At 36.1% G+C, this 25,627-nt stretch overlaps 1 protein-coding gene across 1 annotated transcript in view; it reads right to left on the reverse strand.

Annotated features, from left to right (window-relative positions):
• The window catches only part of ACBD6 (acyl-CoA binding domain containing 6), a 193,237-nt gene that overhangs the window by 94,644 nt on the left and 72,966 nt on the right, over nucleotides 1–25,627 (reverse strand). Inside the window, exons 5-6 of the mRNA XM_043923241.1 lie at nucleotides 24,012–24,117; nucleotides 6,990–7,079 (exon numbers count right to left, since the gene is read on the reverse strand). Coding sequence (XP_043779176.1) covers nucleotides 6,990–7,079; nucleotides 24,012–24,117 — 196 coding nt within the window. The remainder of the gene's footprint in view (nucleotides 1–6,989; nucleotides 7,080–24,011; nucleotides 24,118–25,627) is intronic.

Raw genomic sequence — 25,627 nt, forward strand, 5'->3', positions numbered from 1 at the left:
GTCTGAGGGGTACGTGTGTGTGTATTTAACCCATATCCTAATCTCAAACGTGGTTATGAACCCAACTTCCAGAGCTGAACTAAAAATCAATACCAAGCAGTGGAAAAGACAAAACTGTGTACATAATACTGCCAGATAACAAATGAAATCTATAAAGGATCTTTCTCAGAAATAAAATTAAAAGATTCAATTCCATCAGAGCCATAGAATGTAGAAACTGCAGTGCAATAAAAGTATATATGAGATAAGCTGAAAGGTAAAAATGACAGGAAAACATAGAGTAGACGCTGACATATCTTTAATTACTACTCTGTTTCAGGCTAATGGTAAAAATTAGTCTTCAGATACTTGATAACATCAGCCTGTCTCTGCTGGGTTAGTATCAAGATCTGTAGCCAAGCAAATACTTCTAATAAAATTGATTTTCCTTTTTGGCAACCAATAGACCAGTCAATAATAATGTTGTTTAAGAAAGATTGAGTCATGAGGGAGATGAACATTTCCTTCCATTTACTATGTTTGTATTGTCTATATTTGAAAAGAGTTTTCAATAAGGAAACCAAAGAAGAAATTACAAGAGGAAAGCTATTTTGAGAGCAAATCTCCAAAAGCCCTCTGATTTGGAAGCATGTTAGCAACCCAAGTTGACAAAGCCAAAAGCATTCCCTTAACTGAAGCTAGATCATATGGATTAGGATTGTCAATAACAAAGGAAAACCAAGGCTAGGAACAACATAAAGTGGTCATATAATGACAAAGAGGGCAAGGAAAGGCATAGAATCCTAACTTATTCACCCTAAAAAGCTACATGAACTTTTACTTTGCATTGAAGTTTAGTGTTAGGTAGAGTATTCTACAAAACCACATATGGCAGTTTTTTATATTGTCTTATAATACTCAAACAAATAGAATACAAAAAACCCACATGCAAAAACCCTCAGCCTAAGCCTGAACTGGGGACACTTCCATCTAAAATACTACCCCTGACAATCCAAACCAAATTAAAGACATGAGTGTACCAATAAGTTTTTGTTTTGGTGGTGACTGGGGGAATCAAGGGTTAGAAAGACAATTTCAAAGCTCACACAGAGAAACAGACAAGCAAAAATAACAGGAAATATTCTGAATAAGTAATTAAGTAATCTATCCTGCCAGGTATTAAAACATATTTTGAAGCTACAATATTTAAAGCAGCATAGTGCAAGTATGTGAGCAGAAAGAGCAACAGAATAGCTAGAAACACAGTGAAATTCATAGATAAGTGAGAATATAAAAAGATGACACTTTAAATCAGCAGAGGAAAAGATTATTCAATAAGCATTATTGGAACTGGCTAATCATCTAGACAAAAATAAAATTCCTATTACATACATGTGATCCTAATTCTGGATGGATCACAGAAATCATGAAGTGATAACAAGTATTAGAAGAAACATCTTAATAATTATTATATCACAAAGAAAGAGCTAATTTTCCTTAATACATAGAAGTTCTGAAACAAAAGAGAATTTTTAAAAAATTAGTTGCTTGCATGTTTTGAGTTTTTCCCTTTGTACATATACAACCTACAAAGAAAAAAAGTGAAATATATATGGCCTAACGTTATGACATTGATCTATGACTCAAAGCTAGCGAGCTAGCCTGAGAAGAATGCACACAAATCTAATGGGAAAAAAACATTTATTCTAATAAAATAAAAAGGAAACCCAAAGGTTCTGGTAAATGCTTAGGGCTTTTCTGGTTCTCATGATTTATTTTTCTAACATTCTGTCAGCTTCTTTATAAGCTGATATTACTTTGTTCAATATTTACTGAGCAACATCTATGTCAGACATCCAGGGTACTGGTGACAACCATACTCTAGTACTTGTACATGGTGGTGTTGAGGATACAGACATGTACACGATGAATTGCAATATACAGTGACTGCATTGTGATAGCTCTTTGATGAGCTTAAGAACAGGGAGCTATGAGAGACAGTGGAGGTGTCTATCTGGTTAGAGTGAAGGAAGGCTTCCTAGAGGAAATGATATGTAAAATTAGGCCTAGGAGGGAGAATGAAGAAGAGAGAAAACAGTATCTAAAAAACCCAACAGGTGAGCAACATGTCAAGTTCTTCAGAATCAGTGAAACTTATTGTAGCAGGGATGGTGCACAAGCTAGGAGTGTGTTGAGAAATAAGTGGAGAGGTAAGCAAAGCCCAGATCATGAAGGGCTTCACAGGACAAATTACATTTAGATTTAATTTTAGAACAATAAAAGAAAACAAGAGAAATATTTGCAAATTAGCATCTCAAAAAGTCTCTCCAGATGAAAAGTGGAAAATACATCTAAGGACATCAAGATTAGAAGCAAGGATATGGTGGGTGCTGGCAATGTTGAAATAGAGAAGTGGGTAGATTTGAGATATACTTAGGAGACAGAACCTAGAGGACTTCAATGGATGTGAAAATGAGAGAAAAATCAAGCCTGATTCCTAGAACACTGGGTGGATGTTGGTGCCAGTTATTGGGTGAGGATGGGGGTGGTAGTTGAGAGTAAGTTCAGTGGTGGTGCTAGTGGTAAAGAATGCCTGCCAATGCAGGAGATGCACAAGATGTGGGTTTGATCATTGGGTTGGGAAGATCCCCTAGAGGAGGAAATGGCAATCCACTCCAGTAGTCTTCCCTGGAAAATTTTATGGACAGAGGAGCTTGGTGGGCTACAGTCCATAGGGTTGCAAAGAGTCAGACACAACTGAGCATGCACTGCAAGTTCAATGTTAGATAGTGCAAGTTTTAACTGTCTGAGAAGACAAGAAGAAATATACGTTGGTGCAGCTACTGGCTGAGATACATATTGTTGATAAAGATTTCTTCTATTTTGTCTGTGAAATAGGAGAAAATGTGAGAATAAGAAAGACCATTAAGACATGCCAGCCAAAATTAAAGATTGATACCATGATTTTTGATAATATCAGGGATGTTTGACTTTGTTTTCCTAGCTTTGCCTAGAGCCAAAGTGTAGATGTATATAAGGCAGGCAACTGGATTAATCAGAATTAAAGTTTTGCCAGATGGTTACCATAGCTGAAAAATAGGGAATGGGAATGAAGTTGAACATAATAATAGCATGAGAGTGGACAAATGAGCTAAAATGGAAGAAGTAATCAGTCAAGGCACTAGGGATTTCCATAAGGTCAAATAAGACATTCAGAGTGAAATGAACTGGAGAGTATAGTTAGAACCAAACATTTCAGACTTGATTAAAAGTTCAGGGTGAGGTCATGGGCTAAAGTGGAATGGGTGTATATGACAAATATTATGAAAAGGAAAAGCATTTTACATCTGACATACTAATTTAAAAAGCAAACTCCTGAATAAAACATGGATGCCCACTTTCACTATTTTATTCAACATAGTACTAGAAGACCTAGAGCAATTAGGCAAGAAAATGAAATAAAAGACATCCAAACTGGAAAGGAAGAAGTAAAAATAACTCTGTTCATAGACAACATATCTTATATGCATAAAATCTTTAAGCTTCCACAAAAAGCTGTTAGAACTATTAAGGAAATTCAGCAAAGTCGCAGGATATAAAATCAACACACAAAAATTGGTTGCATTTCTAAACACTAACAATGAATAATCAGAAAGCAAAATTTAGAAAACAGTTTCATTTACAGTAGTGTCAAAAAAGAATGAAATACTTCGGAATAAACCAAACCAAGGAGGCAAAAGAATTGTACACTGAAAATTATAAAACAGTTTTGAAATAAATTAGAGACACAAATAAAGAAAAGTCATTCGATGGACTGGAAGACTTAACCACTGTTAAAATGACAATATGAGTATACCTGCTTTTAAAAGTTTGCTTTATGCCACTTCACTTTACTAAAGACCTACTTTAGTACCTGTTTTTGCTAAATAAACAAACAAACAAAAAAAATCTAGAGGACTTTTGCTTTTACAAAAAAAGGCAAAAAGCAATGTGCACTCAGTCTTTGCTTTGCAGCTGGGCACTATAGAGGAGTGTGCCTCTGAGCACCAAGAGTAGGGCTCCTTCTCCTCCTCCAGCAACTACACCCTGCATCTCAGCATGAAGCCACCTTCACTCTTAACTGTGCCAGCATCAGTGCTTTATCTCAGCTTACTGTGTGCATGCATTAGCAAAACGTGTCCTAAGGGAACTGCTTCTTCACTTTACATCATTTCGGCTTACAGAAGGTTTCATTCTTCGCTTTACTTTCAGAGAACAGGGGAAAACTGTACTCCCAAACTGATCTACAGATTCAATGCCACCTCTAGCAAAACCCCAAAGACTTTTTTGTATAAAGAGAAAAATCCATCCTAAAATTCACATGGAAACACAAAGGACTCAGAACAGCCAAAAGTCTTGAAAAAGAAAAACAAGTCGGAAGTCTCACATTTCCTAATTTCAAAATTTACTACAAAGATATAGTAATTAAACCAGTGTAGTACTGGCAAGAAGACAAACATATAGACAAATGGAATAGAATAGAGATCCCAAACTCTTGCATATATGGTCACATGGTTTTTGACAATGGTCCCGTGATTTTTGACAAGGGTGTCAGGACCCTTCAGTGAAGAAAGGACAGTCTTCTCAACCTGTGAATGGCACTGGGAAAACTGAAAGTGCACATGGAAAAAAAAGAAGAAGAAGAAGAAGCTGGACCCTTATGCTACCTTTGACTCAAAACGGGGCAAAAAACAGAGCTAAGATTATAAAGTTCTTAAAGAAAATATGGGGAAAATAACTTCATGACATGGCATTTGGCAACAACTTCTTGGATATGACACCAAAAACACAGGCAACAAAAGGAAAAATGGATAAGGTGAACTTCCTCAAAATTTTAAGCTGCTGTGTATCAAAGGACATTATTATCAGCAGCATGAAAGACCACCCACAGAATAAGAGAAAATATTTGTAAACTGTGTATATGATAACGGTCTGATACTCAGAATATCTGAGTCAGAAAGATCCCCTGGAGAAGGAAATGGCAACCTACTTCTGTGTTCTTGTCTGGGAAATCCCATGAACAGAGGAGCCTGGCAGGCTACAGGGGTCGCAAAGAGTTGGCCATGACTGAGTGACTAACACACCTTACAACTTAACAATAAAAACCCCCAAACAACCCAATTAAAAAATGGGAAAAGGACATGAACAGACACTGCTCCAAAGAAGATGAACGTATGGCCAATATTAACTGGTCAACATTAATAATGTTCAACATCATTAATCGTTAGGAAAATGCAAATCAAAACCACAATGAGATATCACTTCACATCCACCAGGATGGCTAATATCAAAAATACAGAAAATAACAAGTGTTGGTAAGGATGTGGAGAAACTGGAGTATCTGTGCATTGCTGATGGGAAGGTAAAATGGTGCAGCCACTGTGGAAATGGTATGGTGATCCTCAAAACATTAAAGAATTACCATATGAACCAGCAATTTTACTTCTGGGTATATACTCAAAAGAAGTGAAAGCAAGGACTCAAAACAAATATTTGCTACTCATATTCACAGAGGTATTAATCACAATAGCCAAAAGGTGAAAGTAACCTGAATGTCTGTAGATGGGCATTTGGATGAACAAAATATGGTATATATATATATACGATGCAACATTATTGAGTTTTAAAAAGGAAAAAAATTCTGCCACATGGTATAACATGGATGAATCTTGAAGACATTATGCTAAGTGAAATAAGCCAGTCACAAAAGGACGAGTACTGTATGATTCTACTTATATAATGTATCTAGAGTAGTCAAATTCATGGAGAGAGAGAGTAGAATGGTGGTTGCTAGGGTTTTGGGGGGGTTGGGGAATGGGGAGTTAGTTATGTGTACAGAGTTTCTAGGGGTGCATGGTAAATCTTAATAATCATGAATTTGGCAATTGTTTCTTAGGTATGACACCAAAAGCACAACCAACAAAAGAAAACAGATATGCTGAACTTCATCAAATTTGAAAACTTTATGTGCACCACAGGACACTATCGAGAAAGTGAAAAGACAACCCACAGAAAAAGAGAAGATATTTGCAAATCATACATCTGATAATGCTTTAAGGTCCAGAATATAAGAACTTTTACTTCTTAAATATAAAAAAACCCCTCAGTTTAAAAATGGGCAAAACACTTGAATAGACATTTTCCCAAAGAAGATAGACAAGCTGTTAACACGTACATGAAAAAATACTCACTAGGGAAATGCAAATCCAAATCATACTATGATGAGATCACTACATCCCACTAGAATGGCTATTAAACAAGAAAATAACGAGTATTGGTGAAGAAGTGGAAATACTGGAACACTCATGCATTGCATTGCTGGTGGGAATGTAAAACTGTGTGCCTCCTGTAGAAAACAGTTTGGAGTTTCCTCAAAAAGTTAAACATCAAATTACCATATAGGAAATTCTCCTCCTAAGTACAGAACCAATAGAACTGAAAACAAGTTTTGAACAAAACATGTATGCAAATTGTTCACAGCAATTATTCACAATTGCCAAAAGGTGAAAACAACTCAATTACTCATCAGTTGATGAAGGATAAAATGTGTTCTATACATACAACAGAATATTACTTAGTCATAAAAAGGAAAGAAGTGCAATTACCTGCTACAACATGGATAATCTCTGAAAACAAGCCAAGTGAAAGAAGCCAGAAACAAAGGCCACATATTTTATGATCCCATTTATATGAAATATCCAGGATAGGCAAATCCATTGAAACAGAAAGATTAGTTGTTGCTAAGATCTGGAAGGGAAGGGAAATAGGGAGTGACAACTTAACGGGTAAAAAACTGTCCTTGTCCTTCTGGGGTGATGAAAATGTTAGGACAAGATAGTAGCGATGGCTGCACATTGTTAAATATATTAATGCCACTCGATTGTACACTTTAAAACCGTTAATATGGTAAATTTTACTTTATATAGATTTTACCTCATTTTAAAAAAATGTTCCCTTTTGATCACTCTTACCTGATAGTTAATATCAGCTCTATATTGTAGCAAGACTGTGACTAGTTCCTTATGTCCTCGATCACAAGCCCAATGGAGTAGAGTTCTGCCCTAAAAACACAGAAAAAGACAAGTGAAGTTGTTAATCCAGTTGTGGGCCATATAAAAGACATAAGGTCTTAAGAAAGATACAAAAATAAGTAAAAATATAGGTTAACTATTCTAAGAATGATTAATATAAAATGTTCTATAGGAAAAACAGTAAATGAAAACAACAGGAATTCCTGAGTTCTACTTTGGGGATCTGTTAGATACTAGCCCAGTGACTTTCTTCAGCCTGATCAGTTTCTTTTTATCCACAGAGTGGGGATAAGGATAATACTAACAACAATAATACCAGTAATATTTATTGGATGTATGAACTACACGATAACACTTTGTAAATTTTAAAGTACTTTGATGAAATGAAAGAGATTAATTTTAAATTATTATGTTCACTTTTGGTGAAACAACTCTTATGAATTAAAAAAAAAATTGTACTTAAGCCGAGGTAGAGATCATAATCTAAATGAAACATATCTAAATTTACTCAAGTTTATTCCATAAAATGTAAGAAAATGTAATCACAAGCATTTCTCCTTCATAGCCCAAATTTACACCCTGAAACATCCCCTAAACGTTAGTATTTAACTTCAAATGTTGACTATGAAAGCCACTTGTAAAATAGAATAGACAATTAACTGTTAGGAGACAGCATACTAAATATTAAACAATTTTTTAACTATTGTCTACCAAAGACAAACAGTTACTATCGATGTGTTAATTCTTTTCTCTACTGTCAGAAAATCTTGGCTTAGTTAACAAAAGGAGCCTAATTGGTCCAAAGAATTAACAAAACCCCCAAAGCTAAGGGCTTTTCTGAAGAAATGAGTGATTATGGCTTAACACTACTTTTTGAGGGTGGTAGCGATGTTGTCATTTTTAAAAGAATGGAATGTTTTTTCACATTAAGTTGAAATCCCTGCTTTATGTCGTTTTAGAAAAGATTTAAACAGATATAAGCTAGGACAAAGAGGACTTAAAAGTAAAAAGCACCTTTGAAGAAAGCTTTTCTTAACCCACTTACATTCTTCATCTTTCAGACTCTCTTCACATACCTATTCATTCAACTAATTAACCAGGAGCTATTCTTGAAAAAAACAAACAACAACAAAAACCCAAAGCAAGACAACTTCTTCCTTAAAAATTGTCCTTTCCTTTTTCTTTCATTTGCTCAATTTATTTTTACATATCTGTGAATATCTGTTATATGCAAATACAAAGGAGAAGGGAAGCAGAAAATTTTTAAATGTGGGCAAATCAGTCACACTTTATTGTAACAGCAAAACCACTTAGTTAATTATTAGTTCAGAGCCCACTAATAATTTTTTAAAATGGAGACAATTCTAAAAGCCAAATAAAAAATGTATTGTTGATAGAGAACAGCGTTGCCTGTGTTAAATGTTCCCCAGCTCTAATGTGTACTGATTTACTGTTACTGGGGCACTCATTTTAAAACCCTCCCTATGAATAATCAGATATTCTAATTTGATTCTCAGAACAAATACCAATGTGTAAAGTATTTTATAATTCAATATAACTGTTTCACAGCTTTTACATTAAAATAATCAGGTAAAATGTCAAAGTCTGTATTATTTTTAGTTCTAATTTTAAGGGTACATTTTATGGCTATCAAATTATTAACAAGAATCACCATATAGTTAAAATGATGTGTGATAGACTTACACAGGGCACCTACCAGAACTACCTAACAGTTAAGTAAGAAAACATAATATATCTAGTATTTTTACTGTAAGATGTACAGATAATTTCTATTCCTCAACAAGATTCCTGACTTCTCTTAGGTTTAACCCAATAGGGTTCCATTGATTAATGCTAAAATATAAATCCTTAGCTGTTTCGGTGTGGAAGCAGACAAGCAACACATTTTACTGTTAATGGGGAGTTATATTTTAAATTTTCCATGTGTGGTGCCAAAAATTTACTTTAGGGAAACACCTATGACTGGACCTCAGTAGTGATTTTCACATTGGAGATATTTTCCAGAAGGGTGGCACTCGTATAGCAATGTTTTAAGGAGGACGATGTGCTCTCAGACATTTACACTCTGCTTTTTAACAGGTTTTTTGACCTGCGATGTAATTAATTTTTGTAACGCATTATTTTAATGGTACACTAATTAACCTTGAATTAGAATGAATTCTCTGACAATGACTTTCTACAGAAGTGCTGAAGAGAGCTACATTAAGACCACCTAATGATTAATATTTTTATGCGGTATTAAGCTCAGAAACAAGAGCAGGATTAAACATACTTGTAAATAAGCATACATAAAATAAATCAGGCTTTAGAATTTTTGCCTTCAAAAGTTCCTGCACTTAAAAAGACCAGCATAACCAGGTATCTGGATGTGATAACTCTTTACTTCTTCACATTACAGAGTTCCTGTAAACATACTCTACTTTAAGATTATTGGCTCAAGTAATACATAACCAGGAATTTGCAGAGATGCTATCCTCATAACCCCTACTGAAGAAATCAGTATTTACCCACAGTAAATACCTGTGGTTCTGTCCTTTCTCTTTGTTAACCACAAATATACATGGACCAATATATGTAATTTTTAAATTTATTAAATTGAGATACTGGATTCCATAATTTCTCTTCCAGAAGGAAAACCATCAACTAGGTACACATCATATTTGTTTAAAGATTTTATACAAACTTATGAGATATTTTACCTATTTTTTTGTGTAATTGTTTTATCATCTATGAATGATATAATCTCTTACAAATTTTCCAGTTAAAATTTATTTTTACTGTTACCACAAAAACTGACAACTGTTTCTTTGCTTTGGGTTTTAATAACTTCTGAAAAAATATCCCAGAAGTATTTAGGATATAAGTGGGGAAAGCCATTATTAAAAGGAATCTTTGTTAGGCCACCAGAAGACAATAAGCACTGTTTGGAAAGCTCTGGATATATTCTGGAATTCAAATACAGTAAAACATGGGGTCGGGGGGAGAGAGTTCCCATCTATTAACCAAAGGTGCAAATACCGTCTTACCTCAGACAGATGAATGACTAAAGTGCTTTGAAAGTGCAGGGTGGCAGCTAACCTATTAAGTAGTATTACTTTCATACCTTCTGGAAAATACAGAGTGGGTCTTAATATTTTAAATGCTCCTTTGATATCCTTGGTTACTTGTCCTTAAACCATGAAGAATTTTTAAAATTACATTTTCTCCTGGTTATCACAAATTAAATGAAAAGAGACAGTATTATAAAGTGAATCTTCTGGGAAGACCCAGAGGAATGGGGTGGAGAGGGAGGTGGGAGGGGGGATCGGGATGGGGAATACGTGTAAATCTATGGCTGATTCATATCAATGTATGACAAAACCCACTGAAATGTTGTGAAGTAATTAGCGTCCAACTAATAAAAAAAAAAAAAAGTGAATCTTGATGTTCTTCTGGTATTTTGAGAATAGATACAAAGCATGTACATCAAATATACAGTAGATGAAAACATGGCAAAGATGGTATGTTTAAATTTGTAAGAGTTGCCATTTTATCAAAGATTGTATAGGATGATGGTGGTGGTTTAGTCGCTAAGTCAAGTCTGGCTCTTGCAACCCCATGGACTGTAGCCTGCCAGGATCCTCTCTCCATGGGATTCTCCAGGCAAGAATACTGGATTGGGTTGCCAATTTGCTTCTCCAGGGGATCATCCTGACCCAGGAGTTGAACCTGGGTCTCCTGCATTGTAGGCAGATTCTTTACTGACTGAGCTCCGAGGGAAGCCATTGTATAGGGTAATACAGTCTAATTACTCAGTGAAATACTGTAAACAGGTCAACTTGAATTTCTCTCTCCCAAAAAACTGGGTTTCAATTTACAATTGATTGACTTCAGCTACCAATAACCTGTAACGTCTGTCTCTCTCTCCTATTCTTATCTTCTACCCTTTGCTGCTGCTGGTAAAGTATCTGGCTACAGTGACAACTCCCCCACCAGAAACTACACAAAGTCTCCTACTGCCTGCCACCTGCCTCTCAAGAATAAACCAACAGTGTTCTTTCAAAAACTCAGACAGCAGTAGTATTGGGAGGCAGTTTACAGTCTCAAGATGTGACTAGCATGGACGCTAATACACATTTAAAGTAAGTGAATACTTTATTTTGTTCACTGGCTAGGATCTACGGTAAAAAGAAATGGTGTTGCTGAGCTATCAGGGAATTCAGAAGGACTTGAAATACACTACTTTAAAAGATCCCTTTATAAGCATTTACTAAGCCATAATGTTAGTAACTAAAGGGTCAAGGAGTAAGCAATGGAGATATTACTTTATCCTGTATAAAGTAATAAGTAATCCAGTGATCATTATAAGGTAGCCAGGTGCCATCATAAGACAATGGATAAACACACAATATACTCATGGTCATATGATGGAATATTACTCAGCAATAAAAACGAAGGGAAATACTGATCTATACAACAATATCAATGACCCCAAAACATTATGTTAAATGAAAGAAGCCTTATACAAAAAAAAAAAAGTACATTTTATGATTTCACCTATAAAGTTCTAGAATAGGCAAAACCACGTATGGTAGAAGAATTAGAAGATAGTGATTACCTTTGTGGGATGAGGAGAAAGAACCAGCTGAGAAGAGGCATGAGGGAATTTTCTAGGGTGACAGTAATGTTCTATATCTTGATAGGAGTTTTGGTTACATGGGTACATGTATTTGTCAGTATTAATTCAAAAAAGTGAAAGTGAAGTCTCTCAGTTGTGTCTGACTCTTTGCAACCCTATGGGCTGTAGCCCGTCAGGCTCCTTCTCTGTCCATGGGATTTTCCAGACAAGAATACTGGAGTGGGTTGCCATTTTCTTCTCCAGGGGATCTTCCTGACCCAGGGATCAAACTCAGGTCTCCCACATTGCAGGCAGACTCTTTACCCTCTGAGCCATCAGGGAATGCCATATAAAGATGAACTTTTGTAAGTGACTGAAGGAGCTTAATGAAACAGACTTGAATCCAGGTATCCTGCATTTCAGGCGGATTCTTTACCAGCTAAGCCATAGGGGAAGCCCAAGAATACTGGAGTGGGTAGCCTATCCTTTCTCCAGTGGATCTTCCCGACCAGGAATTGAACCAGGGTCTCCTGCATTGCAGGCAGATTCTTTACCAACTGAGCTATCATTGTATATACATTTTACATTAAGAGAAAAAACAGACTAATACTGATCTCTGGTTAATGATATATATGCTGAAGCATTTAGAAGAAAATGTACTGTCTATAAAATACCCTGGAACACATCCAAAAAAGTAAGATAGATTGGCAGATGGATAAAGAGATGGCTAAATACTAGTAGAGCAAACATACATAGTAAAATATCAGTGTAGAATCTAGTGATAGGAATACATATGTCCACTGTAAAATTCTTTCAACTTTCTGGTATATGTACAATTTTTCATAATAAATTTTGGGAAAAAAATCAAACAAAAATTTCACACCCACATTCAGAGCAGCATTATTCACAATAGCCAAAATATGAAAGCAACCCAACTGTTCATAGATATTTAGATGCACAAAATGCAGTATATGCATACAAATATCATTCATTTTTTTTTAAGAGGAATAAAATTTTGACATGTTTTAACATGGATGAGTCTTAAAGACATTATGTTAAGTGAAACAAGCCAGTCACAAGACAGCACATACTATATGATTCCATTTACATGAAGTGTCTAGAGCGGTCAAATTCATGAAGACAGAAAGTCAAATGGTGGCTACCAGGGGGCTGGGGGAAGGGGAGGAATAGAGAGTTAGTGTTTAATGAGTATAGAGTTTCAGTTGGGGAAGATGAAAAAGTTCTGAAGAAGTATTAATATAGGCTTGATTTTTAAATGGTACTGCCTGTATTAATATAAATGAGCATAATTGACAGTTTAGAATGCATTCCTCAATTACTAGTGTGAATAAACAGAGTTCCTTCAAATTAATGTTAATCAACTACACAACCAAAATAACATATATTCAAATGTAGAAAGTTATTTAAGAGGACACATTTTTACTTCCTTTCTTAAATTAAAAGCATAAATTTATCCTCAGTTCACTGACTCTGCCTCTTTAGACCTTTTGCTTCTTTGTTAGGTTAATAATGTCAGGTTTTGCCAGATTTTGCATCAGTTTCTCAAGCCAAAAGCAAGTAAATTGTAGTCTGACATGAGCCACAAATTTAAAACAAAGCAAGTAAAGAAAGGAACAGTCAAGAGAAAGGTGACCTTCTTCAAAGTATTTGAAAGAATCTATTAGTATATGGAAAATGGTATAAAATTATACCTTCAAAACGACAGAAAGGAAAGAACTAAAGAAGCAGCTCAATAAAAGAGGAATTTGGGGAGTGTATTAGATAAGAACCTACGGGAAACTAATAAATTGTATAAATGCTTCGGGGGGGACTGATGATAGATACATTGGAATGATGTCATCTAATTTGTCCAAATATTATTATATCGCTACATTTAACAAATTTAAATTAATATAAAAGTTTAAAATACCCACTAATAAACATGTATTTCATCTGCTGATATGGCACTGATCTAAGAAACAATGTGTATGACAAGAATAGTCCAGACATAAAATGTGCCTGATGATTGATAAGAAATATTCTGTTCATAACAAGTATACTTTACAAATTATTTAAATCAGCCAAGATATTTTCTTGAAAAACCTGTAAATATGTAGCATGTGTGAAGAGTTATATTAATATGACTCAAAAATAAAAATTGAAGCACCATTTAAAAAATTTAAAAGCTCTTACATTTCTCTTCATATTACCTATACTGCAGTTTTCAAACATTTCTGCAAATCATTAAAAACTTTAATAAGAGTTGTAATGTAAATAAAAAATGAGTACACATAACACCATGATGCTATAAACTTGGAACATGAAACATCTGATATATAGATAGTGTCCTGAAAAGTAAGTATAACTACAAAACTTTTTCTTTAACCTAAAATATAAACAATGTCCTAGTTAACGTATCAGTAGGAAATACTATGTATTGAATAATTTTCTCAAATTAGAAATGTATAACTTACTATCAATATATTAGCAGCAATTACAACCTAAATGTCACACACCAGGAACTATACTTACACATAATAAAATAACTTCATTATAAAATAGGAATATTTTACTTAAAAAGCATTTTTTATATATGTTCATGTGCTATGATATCTACAGATTCAAATCTAAGCATTTTAGGCAATATAATAATAATATTTATTTCAATATATGGGGTGCAAATATAGCTTATCATATTATGACTATTATTAAATTTCTTTATGTGCTCACAGAACATTTTAAGTGTAATAAATGTAATTTTTATCATCTTAGGGAAAGACTGAAATTGGGGTGAATCTGCTGGGTGGACATTTTAAATGAAGTCATACACCATCCCACAGAATCTTAGGCAATCAGTAGTGAAATATCTCAAGTTCAAATATTAGATAGACAAACACCAGAAGAACTAGAAGTCTTTTCAAAATTTTAATTGTTACCCAACTTATTATAGTAGGGAAATGTCTTTTTTCTGATAAAGAGGTTAAAAGTATTTAGCTAGAAAGTTAACTTTCAGATTATATACTTTTAATCCACCATCAAAGATTACAAAGTTGTTTCATTTGCTAGAGCTTTAAATGTCATGAAGCAGTACCCTTTATTTCATTTAGGATGTTAAGTTTGATTCTAATTTTAAGCTCCCATTTCCCTCATGTTCTTAAATTAATTCATACAAATCCCTGATTAATAATAAAAGGGCTTGCCATCAGTATTCAAAGCCCAGCCTGAGTTGTCATGGCTGAAAGGGCAGAAATCTGCTTGGAGCAATGAGAGAACCCAACTGAATTCAGGGTGTCTCAGTCTATGAATGTGTAAGCACTTCATCTGTTCATGGAAACACAATGTTCTGGCAGGCTGGGGGTAAAGGTAGCTGCATGGGTAACAAACTGGAAGACCTGGGAAACTGCACTGTATCAAAGTCACTAAATGAGGGAAGCAAAGCATTTTACAAGGCTTTCTTTCATTTTCACACATAAAAAACGGTGTTGTTTAGTGTAAGCCATTTGTGATCTAGACATTTATTTTATCCCTATTACTGCTGTCCAATGATCTCTGCAGAGGTCACATGTGAATTTAACTATTTTATAAAAGAAATTGTTGCAAGTCAGAGCATAACACTAGCAGGGATGACTGGAAACTGATTATCCTTCTTAAATTCAGTGGTGAAAAGAACACTCTCTCAGAACTACATTTCACTCCTTTAGACTCAGCAGTTGTATGTACTTGAACAAGTAACATGTACATATCTGAAGCAGTTCTTGTCTGAAAAATAAGGATAGCCTTTCAGAGCTCTCGTGAAGACAACATGGTAAAAAAAAGTGGAAGTACCTTACAGAGTTGTGAATGTGGTGAAAGTACTCTGTAAACTATAACTCACATTGTATAAAACAGTATTATTTGAAAGATGGAGAATTCTAGTAGGGATCATATAGTACACACACAATCATTTCCAGTGAAAAAGTGACCTTGAAAAGTTAAGTGGGCTTCTGGTTTCCAGTTCCACATATAAAAAGCTAGGAAGTTGTCACTCCACCTTAACAAACAAAAAGCTGAAGAGACTGAAAAATCAACGATTCTTCTTGGGTCCAGAAGAGACAGGAGTGCACAAGGGAAACCACTGGCCCTGAGACTAGAGAGACAGGTGAACCTGACGGCCTGGAGCACAGCCTTACAAGTGGACACCACCCGGGGAACCAGTTCCAGGTAGGAAAACCTGGCTATGATTGATAAACCGTTGGAGGCTCAGTGCAGACAACTCTGAGGGTTAAAACTCCAAAGGCATCTACTCAACTCTTCCAAACACAGCCCCCCAATAATGTGAGATTTACCTCCAGGAGCATGACCAGATTCTCTGATAATAAATGTCAGAGAAACATCCTCTCATGCTTCGGGTAGGGGAAAGGGAAATGATCCATTCTGAAATATGCCCTGAAAAGGCCTGCCTTTAGAGGAAAAGGTTAACCAGCATCTAACCTGTTGGGGTATTATCAGAGTCTAACTGACCTGGGGGAAGGGAAATAGCCACCTCCAGTCCACTCTAGTCATCTGGCCCATTGAAAGAGGGATTAAAAAAAGAAGAGAGAGAAACATTTGTGAGAGTCCCAGTTCAGAGACACAGGCTCACTACAGAACTGAGACCTAATGATAGGACCACAGAACACTTACTCTACCCAACCCCTCACCAACACATTCAGTCATTTCAGTTCAGTCGCTCAGTCATGTCTGACTCTTTGTGACCCCATGGACTGCAGCATGCCAGACTTCCCTGTCCATCACCAACTCCTGTAGCTTACTCAGACTCATGTCCATTGAGTTGGTGATGCCATCCAACCATCTCATCCTCTGTCGTCCCCTTCTCCTCCCGTCTTCAATCTTTTCCAGCATCAGGGTCTCTTCAAATAAGTCAGTTTTTCACACCAACACATTACTAAGGGCCTATTTACAGCAGTTCCTTTTATCTGGTATATCACATCCAGCTATCAATAAAAATTACATGGCAAACCACAAGGCAGAAAATTCACCATTTGAAGAGACAGAATAAGCATCAGAATGAAACAGAGCAGAGATGTTGGAATTATCAGATGGAGAATTTAAAACAACAATGATTAATATGCTAAGGGCTCTAATATACAAAGCTGGCAGCATGCAAGAACAGATGGACAGAGACTTCCCTGGCAGTCCGGTGGTTAAGAATCCACCTTGCAGTTCAGAAAACGTGGCTTCCCGATCTCTGGTCAGGAAACTAAGATACCACTTGCTGCGGAGCAACTAAACCCCTCTGCCACAATTAAAGAGTCCGTGCACTGCAACAAAAGACCCTGAATAATGCAGTGAAGATCCTGTGTGCCACAGTTACGACCCAAGGCAACCAAATAGATAAATATCTAAAAAAGAAAAAGAACAGATGGACAATGTAAGCAGAGAAGTGGAAATCTGAATAAAGAACCATAAAGAAATGCTAGAGATTAAAAAAATAAACCCATTGCAACAGAAATTTAAAATTTAAAAATTAAAATTTAAAATTTAAAACAGAAATTTAAAATGCCTGTGACAGGCTTACCAGAAATGGCTGAAGAAAGAATCTCTGAGCTAGAAGATGTATCAACAGAATCCTTGAAAACTGAAAAGCAAAGAGAACAAAGACAGGAAACAACAACAATAACAAAAAACAGAACAGAATATCCAAGGGCTGTGGGACAAATGCAAAAGATGTAACATATGCATAGTTGGGGATACCGGAAGGAGAAGAAACAGAGAAAGGAACACAAGAAATACCTGAAACAATAACTGAAATTCCTCAAATTAATGCCAGATGCTAAGCCACAGATCCAGGAAGCTCAGAGAACACCAAGCAAGATAAATACTTCAAAAACTACACTATGCATATCATTTTCAAATTAAAGAAAATCAAAGATAAAGAAAAATCCTGAAGGAAGCCAAAGAAAAAAATACACTGCTTATAGAGAAAACAATTACATCAGACTTCTCTTCTGAAACTATGCAAGCAAGAAGAGTGGAGTGACACTGAAAGTGCTGAGGGAAAACCCCTGCTAACCTAGAATTCTGCATCCTGAGAAATTATCCTTCAAAAGTGAAGAAGAAATAAAGATTGTCTCAAACAAATATTGGAGAAATCTGTTGCCAGCAGACCTGCCTTGCAAGAAATATTGAGAGATACTTATTAGAGAGAATGAAAACAATGTAGGTTAGAAACTGGATCTACATAAAGAAAGAGCATCAGAGAAAGAATAGTGAAGATACAATAAAAAATTCTTAATTGACTTAACAGTTTGTTCAAAATAATAGCAACAGCGTATTTGATTATACAAGCTTAGGTATCTTATCTTATATAGTGAATTTGATTATACAAGCTTATGTTTCATATCTTATATGCATACAAATATATACACAAGCATACACTGTATGCATGTACATATGCCTATGTATGCTTTTATTTAAGTGAAATGAGTGGCAGCAGTGATACAAGGGGCAGGAGGGAGGAATTAGGAATATTTTTTTTTATAAGGCACTCACATTACCCATGAAATGGTATCATGTTATTTGAAAGTGGACCTGGATTAGTTATAAATGTATACTGCAAACCCTAGGGCAACCACTATAAAAGGTTAGAAAAAGCATAACTGATATGCTAAGAGGGGAAAGAAAATGGAATCAGAGGTTAAAGCGTCTGCCTGCAATGCAGGAGACCTGGGTTTGATCCCTGGGTCGGGAAGATCCCCTGGAGAAGGAAATGGCAACCCACTCCAGTATTCTTGCCTGGAAAACCCCATGGACAGAGGAGCCTGGTGGGCTACAGTCCACGGGGTCACAAAGAGTCGGACATGACTGAGCGACTCCACTTTCACAATATGATCTAGAATTCATACTTCTCCTTATTTACCCAAAGGAACTGAAAACTTATGTCCACACAAAATCTTCACATGGATGTTTATAGCAGCTTTATTCATAACTGCCAAAACTCAGAGGCAGCCAAGGACAGTCCTTCAGGAGGTGAATGGATAAATAAATTGTGGAACATCTAGACAATGGGATATTCTTGGATGCTAAAAGGAAATGTCGATACAGAAATCAGATTGATTATATTCTTTGGAACTGAAGATGGAGAAGCTCTATACAGTCAGCAAAAACAAGACAGGAAGCTGACTGCGGCTTAGATCATAACTATATATTGCAAAATTCAGACTTAAGTTGAAGAAAGTAGGGAAAACCACTACACCATTCAGATATGACCTAAATCAAATCCTGTAGGATTATATAGGTGGAAATGACAAGTAGATTTAAGGGATTAGACCTGATGGAGTGCCTGAAGATCTATGGACAGAGGTTAGTAACATTTTATAGGAGGCAGTGATCAAGGCCATACCCAAAAAAAGGAAATGCAAAAAGGCAAAATGGTTGTCTGAGGAGGCCTTACAAATAGCTGAGAAGAGAAGCTAAAAGACAAAGGAGAAAAGGAAAGATACACCCATCTGAATGCAGAGTTCAAAGAACAGCAAGGAGAGATAAAGCCTTCTTAAGTGAACAATGTAAGGAAATAGAGGAAAACAATACAATTGGAAAGACCAGAGATCCCTTCAAGAAAATTAGAGATACCAAGGTAGCATGTCACGCAAAGATGATGCACAATAAAGGACAGAAATGGTATAGACCTAACAGAGGCAGAATATATTAAGAAGAGGAGGCAAGAATACACAGAAGAACTATACAAAGAAGGTCTTAATGACCCAGATAATCATGATGGTGTGGTCACTCACCTAGAGCCAATGGAGTGTGAAGTCAAGTGGGCCTTAAGAAGCATTACTACAGACAAAGCTAGTGGAGGTGATGGAATTCCAGCTGAGCTATTTCAAATCCTAAAAGATGATGCTGTGAAAGTGCTGCACCCAATATGCCAGCAAATTTGGAAAACTCAGCAGTGGCCACAGGACTGGAAAAGGTCGGTTTTCACTTCAATCCCAAAGAAAGGCAATGACAAAGAATGTTCAGACTACTGCACAACTGCACTTATTTCACATGTTAGCAAGGTCATGCTCAAAATTCTTTAAGCTAGGCTTCAACAGTAGATGAATCCAGAACTTCCAGATAAACAAGCTGGATTTAGAAAAGGCAGAGGAACCAGAGGTCAAATTTTCAGCATCCACTGGACCACAGAAAAAGCAAGGGAATTCCAGAAAACATCTCCTTCTACTTCATTGACTACGCTAAATCCTTTGACTGTGTGGATCACAACACACTGTGGAAAATTCTTAAAGAGAATTACCTACCTTAACTTACCTACCTACCTCCTGAGAAACCTGTATGCGGGTCAAGAAGCAACAGTTAGAACTGGAGATGGAACAATGAACAGGTTCAAAATTGGGAAAGGAGTTCATCAAAGTTATACATTTTCATGCTGTTTATTTAACTTATATGCAGAGTATATCATGCGAAATGCTAGGCTGGGAGAAGCTCAAGCTGGAAGCAAGATTGCCAGGAGACATACCAATAACCTCAGATATGCAGATGACACCACTCTAATGGCACAAAGTGAAGAACTAAAGAGCCTCTTAATGAAGGTGAAAGAGGAGAGTGAAAAAAACTGGCTTAAAAGTCAACATTCATAAAATGAAGATCAGGGCATCCGGTCCCATCACTTCATGGCAAACAGAAGAGGAAAGATGGAAACAGTGACAAACTTCATTTTCTTGGGTTCCAAAATCTCTGCAGACAGTGACTGCAACCATGATATCAAAAGATGCCTGCTTCTTGGAAGAAAAGCTATGACAAACCTAGACAGTGTATTAAAAAGCAAAGACTTCACTTTGCTGACAAAGGTCCATATAGTCAAAGCTATGGTTTCTGCAGTAGTCATGTACGGATGTGAGAGTTGGACCATAGAGAAGGCTGAGCACCAAAGAACTGATGCTTTCAAACTATGGGGCTGGAGAAGACTTTTGAGAGTCCCTTGGACTGCAAGAAGATCCAACCAGTCCATCCTAAAGGAAATCAACCCTGAATATTCATTGGAAGGACTGATGCTGAAGCTGAAGCTCCAATACTCGGGCTACCTGATGCTAAGAGCCAACTCATTGGAAAAGACCCTGATGCTGGGGAAGATTGAAGGCAGTAGAAGGGGGCAACAGAGGATCAGATGGTTGGATGGCATCATTGACTCAATGGACATGAGTTTGCACAAACTCAGGGGATAGTGAAGGACAGGGGAGCCTGGAGTGCTGCAGTCTATGGGGCCACAAAGGGTCTCACGACTGAGCAACTGAATAACAACAAAAAAGAAAATGAGCTATCAAACCGTCAAAAGATATGGAGGAAACTCAACTGTATATTACTAAGTGAAAGAAGCCAATCTGAAAAGACTACATGTCGTATGATTCCAACTATATGGCATTTTAGAAAAGGCAAAACTATGGAGACAAGAAAAAGATCAGTTGTTGCAGGGGGAGCAGGAGGTACAAATAGGCAAGCACATAGGATTTTTAGGGTCATGAAAATACTCTGTATGATACTGTAATGAAGAATATGTCATTATACATCTATCCAGATACATAGGATGTACAGCACAAAGAGTGAGCCCTAAAGTAAATTATGGACTTTGGGTGATTATGATGTATCAATGTACATCCTGGGTTTAAAAAAAAAATGTACCATGTCTACCTTCCTCTCAAGTTTATTATAAAACCTAAAACTGCTCTGCTCTTAAAAAAAAATTTAAGTCTTAGAAAAAAGAATTAAGTGATTTCTTCATTATATCATCATCCTTTATTCATATTATTCACTAAGGATAATCAAGACATTTATTGATGTCCTGGTGTATGTGTTTCAGGTACTATTTAAGTCCTTTATATACATTAACTCATTTAATACTCACAATATTTCTGACACAGGTACTATTCTCATTTTACACATTAGGAAACACATGAGGAGACAGAATAAACTTGACAAAGGTCATATAGCTAGGAAGTGATACTACTAGCCCTTGAACCCAGGCAGTCCAGCTCGTCACCATTATACTATACTGCTTCTGCTTATTCATTCATTCTATCATTCGTTAATTCACAATTGATCAAATCTTTATTGAGCATGTGGGATATGTCAAGAGCTCTGACAGAAACATTTTCAACAAGGAAGTTCTCAAGACATTTACCTTTCCCAGGAAACTACTGAAGGAAATGCTCCTTCAAAACCAGGAAATAAATAAAAGAGGAAGCTAGAGGAGGAGACACTCCAACAAAACTGAAGTAAACAATAAAAGGTGAAGACCTAGGATCCAGAAAACAGGAAAATCCAGAAGAAAGGGGAAGAGAATTCCGAGGACAATGGTAAAACGTAATGCTAGAATGACATCTGTGCGAGAGGCTGAGAGAGCAACCAGTCCAGACTAGAGATGAAGAAGGAGGAACGAAGGAAGGAAGGCTCCAGAGGGATACTCCTAAGGAAGAAAAAAGGAAAAACATGGATTGACTGCATGAGAAGACCTCTTGGGCAAATTGTGGGAAGAGTTAATAGGAATATAGAAGACCAAGAAAAGTATAAAAGCAAATAGAGAGGCCACTATTAACTTTAAGAAAAACAAAATGTTGTACCATGGAATGTAGATTGCATTATTCATGGTTACATAATTTATTCGTTCACTTTTTACCCTTGCCTTGCGTCCCTGTAATCAGAGCAGACTTCCTATTATACTGACCTGGGTCTTGGCCTTGTGACTTGTTTTAGATAAAGGAAAACAGGGAGATGTGACACACACTAGAGTCAAGGAAAGCTTTAAATGTATTTGTGGGATCTGGTTTTGTCTGCCCCACCTAGGGTCTATCCATTGGGATTAGATCTCAAATGAGAAAAGGTGAAATCAAGATGAACTGAGCACTGACAAGGCTAGCAGAACCCAGCAGAGTCTCAACTGGTCTTTTGAAACATGAACAATAAATAAATGTTGTTAGCTACTGAAATTTTTCTTTTTTTGCTATAGCAAAAAGTTGACTAATACATATAGCACAGTCCATAGCTGAGCAAACAATATTTACATAGTCATAATAACATAGTTACATTATAACCATATTATAATTGACTATATTACATAATTATACTATAATTTGTAACAATAATAAAAACATTGATACACTAGAGATTCAAGAAGAAAACTGAAACTAAATGCTGTGATAATAACTTTTGTTAAGACAGTGAGGCCAACCTACCAACCTAGATAGCATACTAAAAAGCAGAGACATTACTTTGCCAACAAAGGTCAGTCTAGTCAAGGCTATGGTTTTTCCAGTGGTCATTTATGGATGTGAGAGTTGGACTGTGAAGAAAGCTGAATGCCGAAAAATTGATGCTTTTGAACTGTGGTGTTGGAGAAGACTCTTGAGAGTCCCTTGGACTGCAAGGAGATCCAACCAGTGTATCCTAAAGGAGATCAGTCCTGGGTGTTCATTGGAAAGACTGATGCTGAAGCTGAAACTCCAATACTTTGGCCACCTCATGCAAAGATTTGACTCATTGGAAAAGACCCTGATGCTGGGAGGGATTAGGGGTAGGAGGAGACGGGGACGACAGAGGATGAGATGGCTGGATGGCATCACCGACTTGATGGACATGAGTTTGAGTAAACTCCGAGAGTTGGTGATGGACAGGGAGGCCTGGCGTGCTGCGATTCATGGGGTCGCAAAGAGTCGGACACAACTGAGGGACTGAACTGAACTAAACTGAGCGACTGAACTGGACCAAACTGAAGAGAGTGAGGAGAGAGAGATGGGACCAGTAACACTGGTCTTCCTTTACTGTAGAATTAGAGTCTTACATTTTCAGTTCCAGATGTCATAAAAACATATTACACAAAAACAACAACAACAACAAAAAAAAACATATTACAGGAAAGATGTTGCCTAAAAGTGAGATAACATTAAAGGCTAACCTGTACAGAGAGCTCTCAATTAATATAGAAGTCAATTATCTACTCTACATATTATCTATGATCACCGCATGTCCTCTTCCTAACACTTGCCACCTTTGATTGAAGATGGTCATTTCAATCATCTTTACCGCATTATCACAGAATGAGGAAAACGATTCAAAAAAAGAAAAATGATTCAAAGTGATTACCAAATTTTGCTTCTTTTTTAACAACTATAATTCAGGGACAGTTTAAGCTCAATATGTGAACAGTTTTATTCACAAAACAAATCAATAAGTAATATATTTTACAAAATAATTTAGTATAGGATCCCTTTAAATAGTGGACCTGCATTGAAATAATTGGATTGACCAAGATTTTGACAGTTTTCTAGAAATACAGTTACTGGGCAAAGAACAATATACTTGTTTCATACCTCTGCATCCTTCATATTCACATCCATGTTTTTTGTTTTGATGACTTTGGTTATATGGTCAATGTTGTTTTCCCTGCAGTAATCAAATATGTCTTTGTCTTCTTCCCTAATTGGAGTTAACAAAAAAAAAAAGTTTTTGTCTTAATAGGTAACACAGAAAAGTTACATATTTTTAATACAATCTGTTTGCTGTAAACATTAATGGAATCTGTTTTTATAAAGAATTTTCCAGGAACAGTAGTGGATTTTCAGGAAGACAATACATCCAATCTCTGAAAAAACTAAGGTTCTTAGCAACTATAGAGAAAAGCTTCATCTGCTTTAACAAGTTATACCAGTACACTAATAAAACATCTTGAGTAGATTTTCTCAATGCTCTTTTTCTCCCCAGTTGCTTTTACACAGACAGGCACATATATCCTCTGACTCAGAATGTTCAATTGTAGCACTGCAGTGAGAAGGTCATTTTCCATTGCCAGTATAGAGGTAGCAAAGGATCGGAACAAACTTACTACTTCTATTACAGAAAAACAGAATGAGTTGGTTGCTATCCAAGTTTTTAAAAATTATACACAAATACACACAACACACACACACATACATGCACACCAAAGTAATTTTCTTAAGGGAAAGATAATGACAGCATCACAAAATTCTGAAATCCTTCATGAGATAATACAAATAAAGACTGGGAAGCATACTATACACCCAGTACTACCCTAAGTACCTCAGTGTACTAATTCACTTACTCTTATTCGACAGTTTCACTGCACAGATAAACAAGTATGGAGACATTATATGACCTGTCAAATAGCATCACATTTATCAAAGGTAGAATAAGAGGTAGAACTCACTCAGACGAACTGATTTTGTAGATAGTCCATTTTTCTACTTTTCTATTATATCAAGCCACATCTTCAACTAGTAAGCTGTAATCTACTGCAGAATCTAAAGCAGAAGTTCTTGACATGAGGTCTATGAGTCCTCTAAAACAGTATACAGAATTATGTATGCAAATGCATAATACATTTTTATGAATGTGTTGGCAGGGAGCAAGGGGAACAGGCGGGTGGGTAGTTTCAATGAGGTCCTCAAAGGATCGGTAATTTGGAATATTAATAATGAAACTGTCCGACATGTGGGCTTAATTTTCCAAACAGGCATAAAAGAATGCAATTTGAGTTCCAAAAATTATAACTAGTATTTTTGATAAATGTAAGTCCATGGCTTCCATTTATCAGAAATTAAAGCGACTGACCATAGGAGGTCTCCTATCTTAAAAGCCAATAACTTTTACCCTATAAAAAGTTATTTCCCAGTCAGTGGTAATTAAGTCATACCACAATCCTGTGGCATTTACCATCTAAGATTCCCTTATGCATTTGATGTATTTGCTAATCTACTACATGCAAGGCATTGGGCAAGATTCTGTTTATAACAGATAATAAGGATAAGAAAGAAACTCTGTGTTCAGTACATGTACAGTATAGCTGAAATGATTAAAATCTATACAGTTTAAAACTGTATTTATTTTCATTTATTTATTTGGCTGTGCTGGGTCTTAGTTGCAGTACATGTGATTTCTGATCTTTAGTTGTGGCATGCAGGATCTTCCA

Source organism: Cervus elaphus, chromosome 14 (assembly GCF_910594005.1).
Source record: "Cervus elaphus chromosome 14, mCerEla1.1, whole genome shotgun sequence".
NCBI classification, from domain to species: domain Eukaryota; kingdom Metazoa; phylum Chordata; class Mammalia; order Artiodactyla; family Cervidae; genus Cervus; species Cervus elaphus.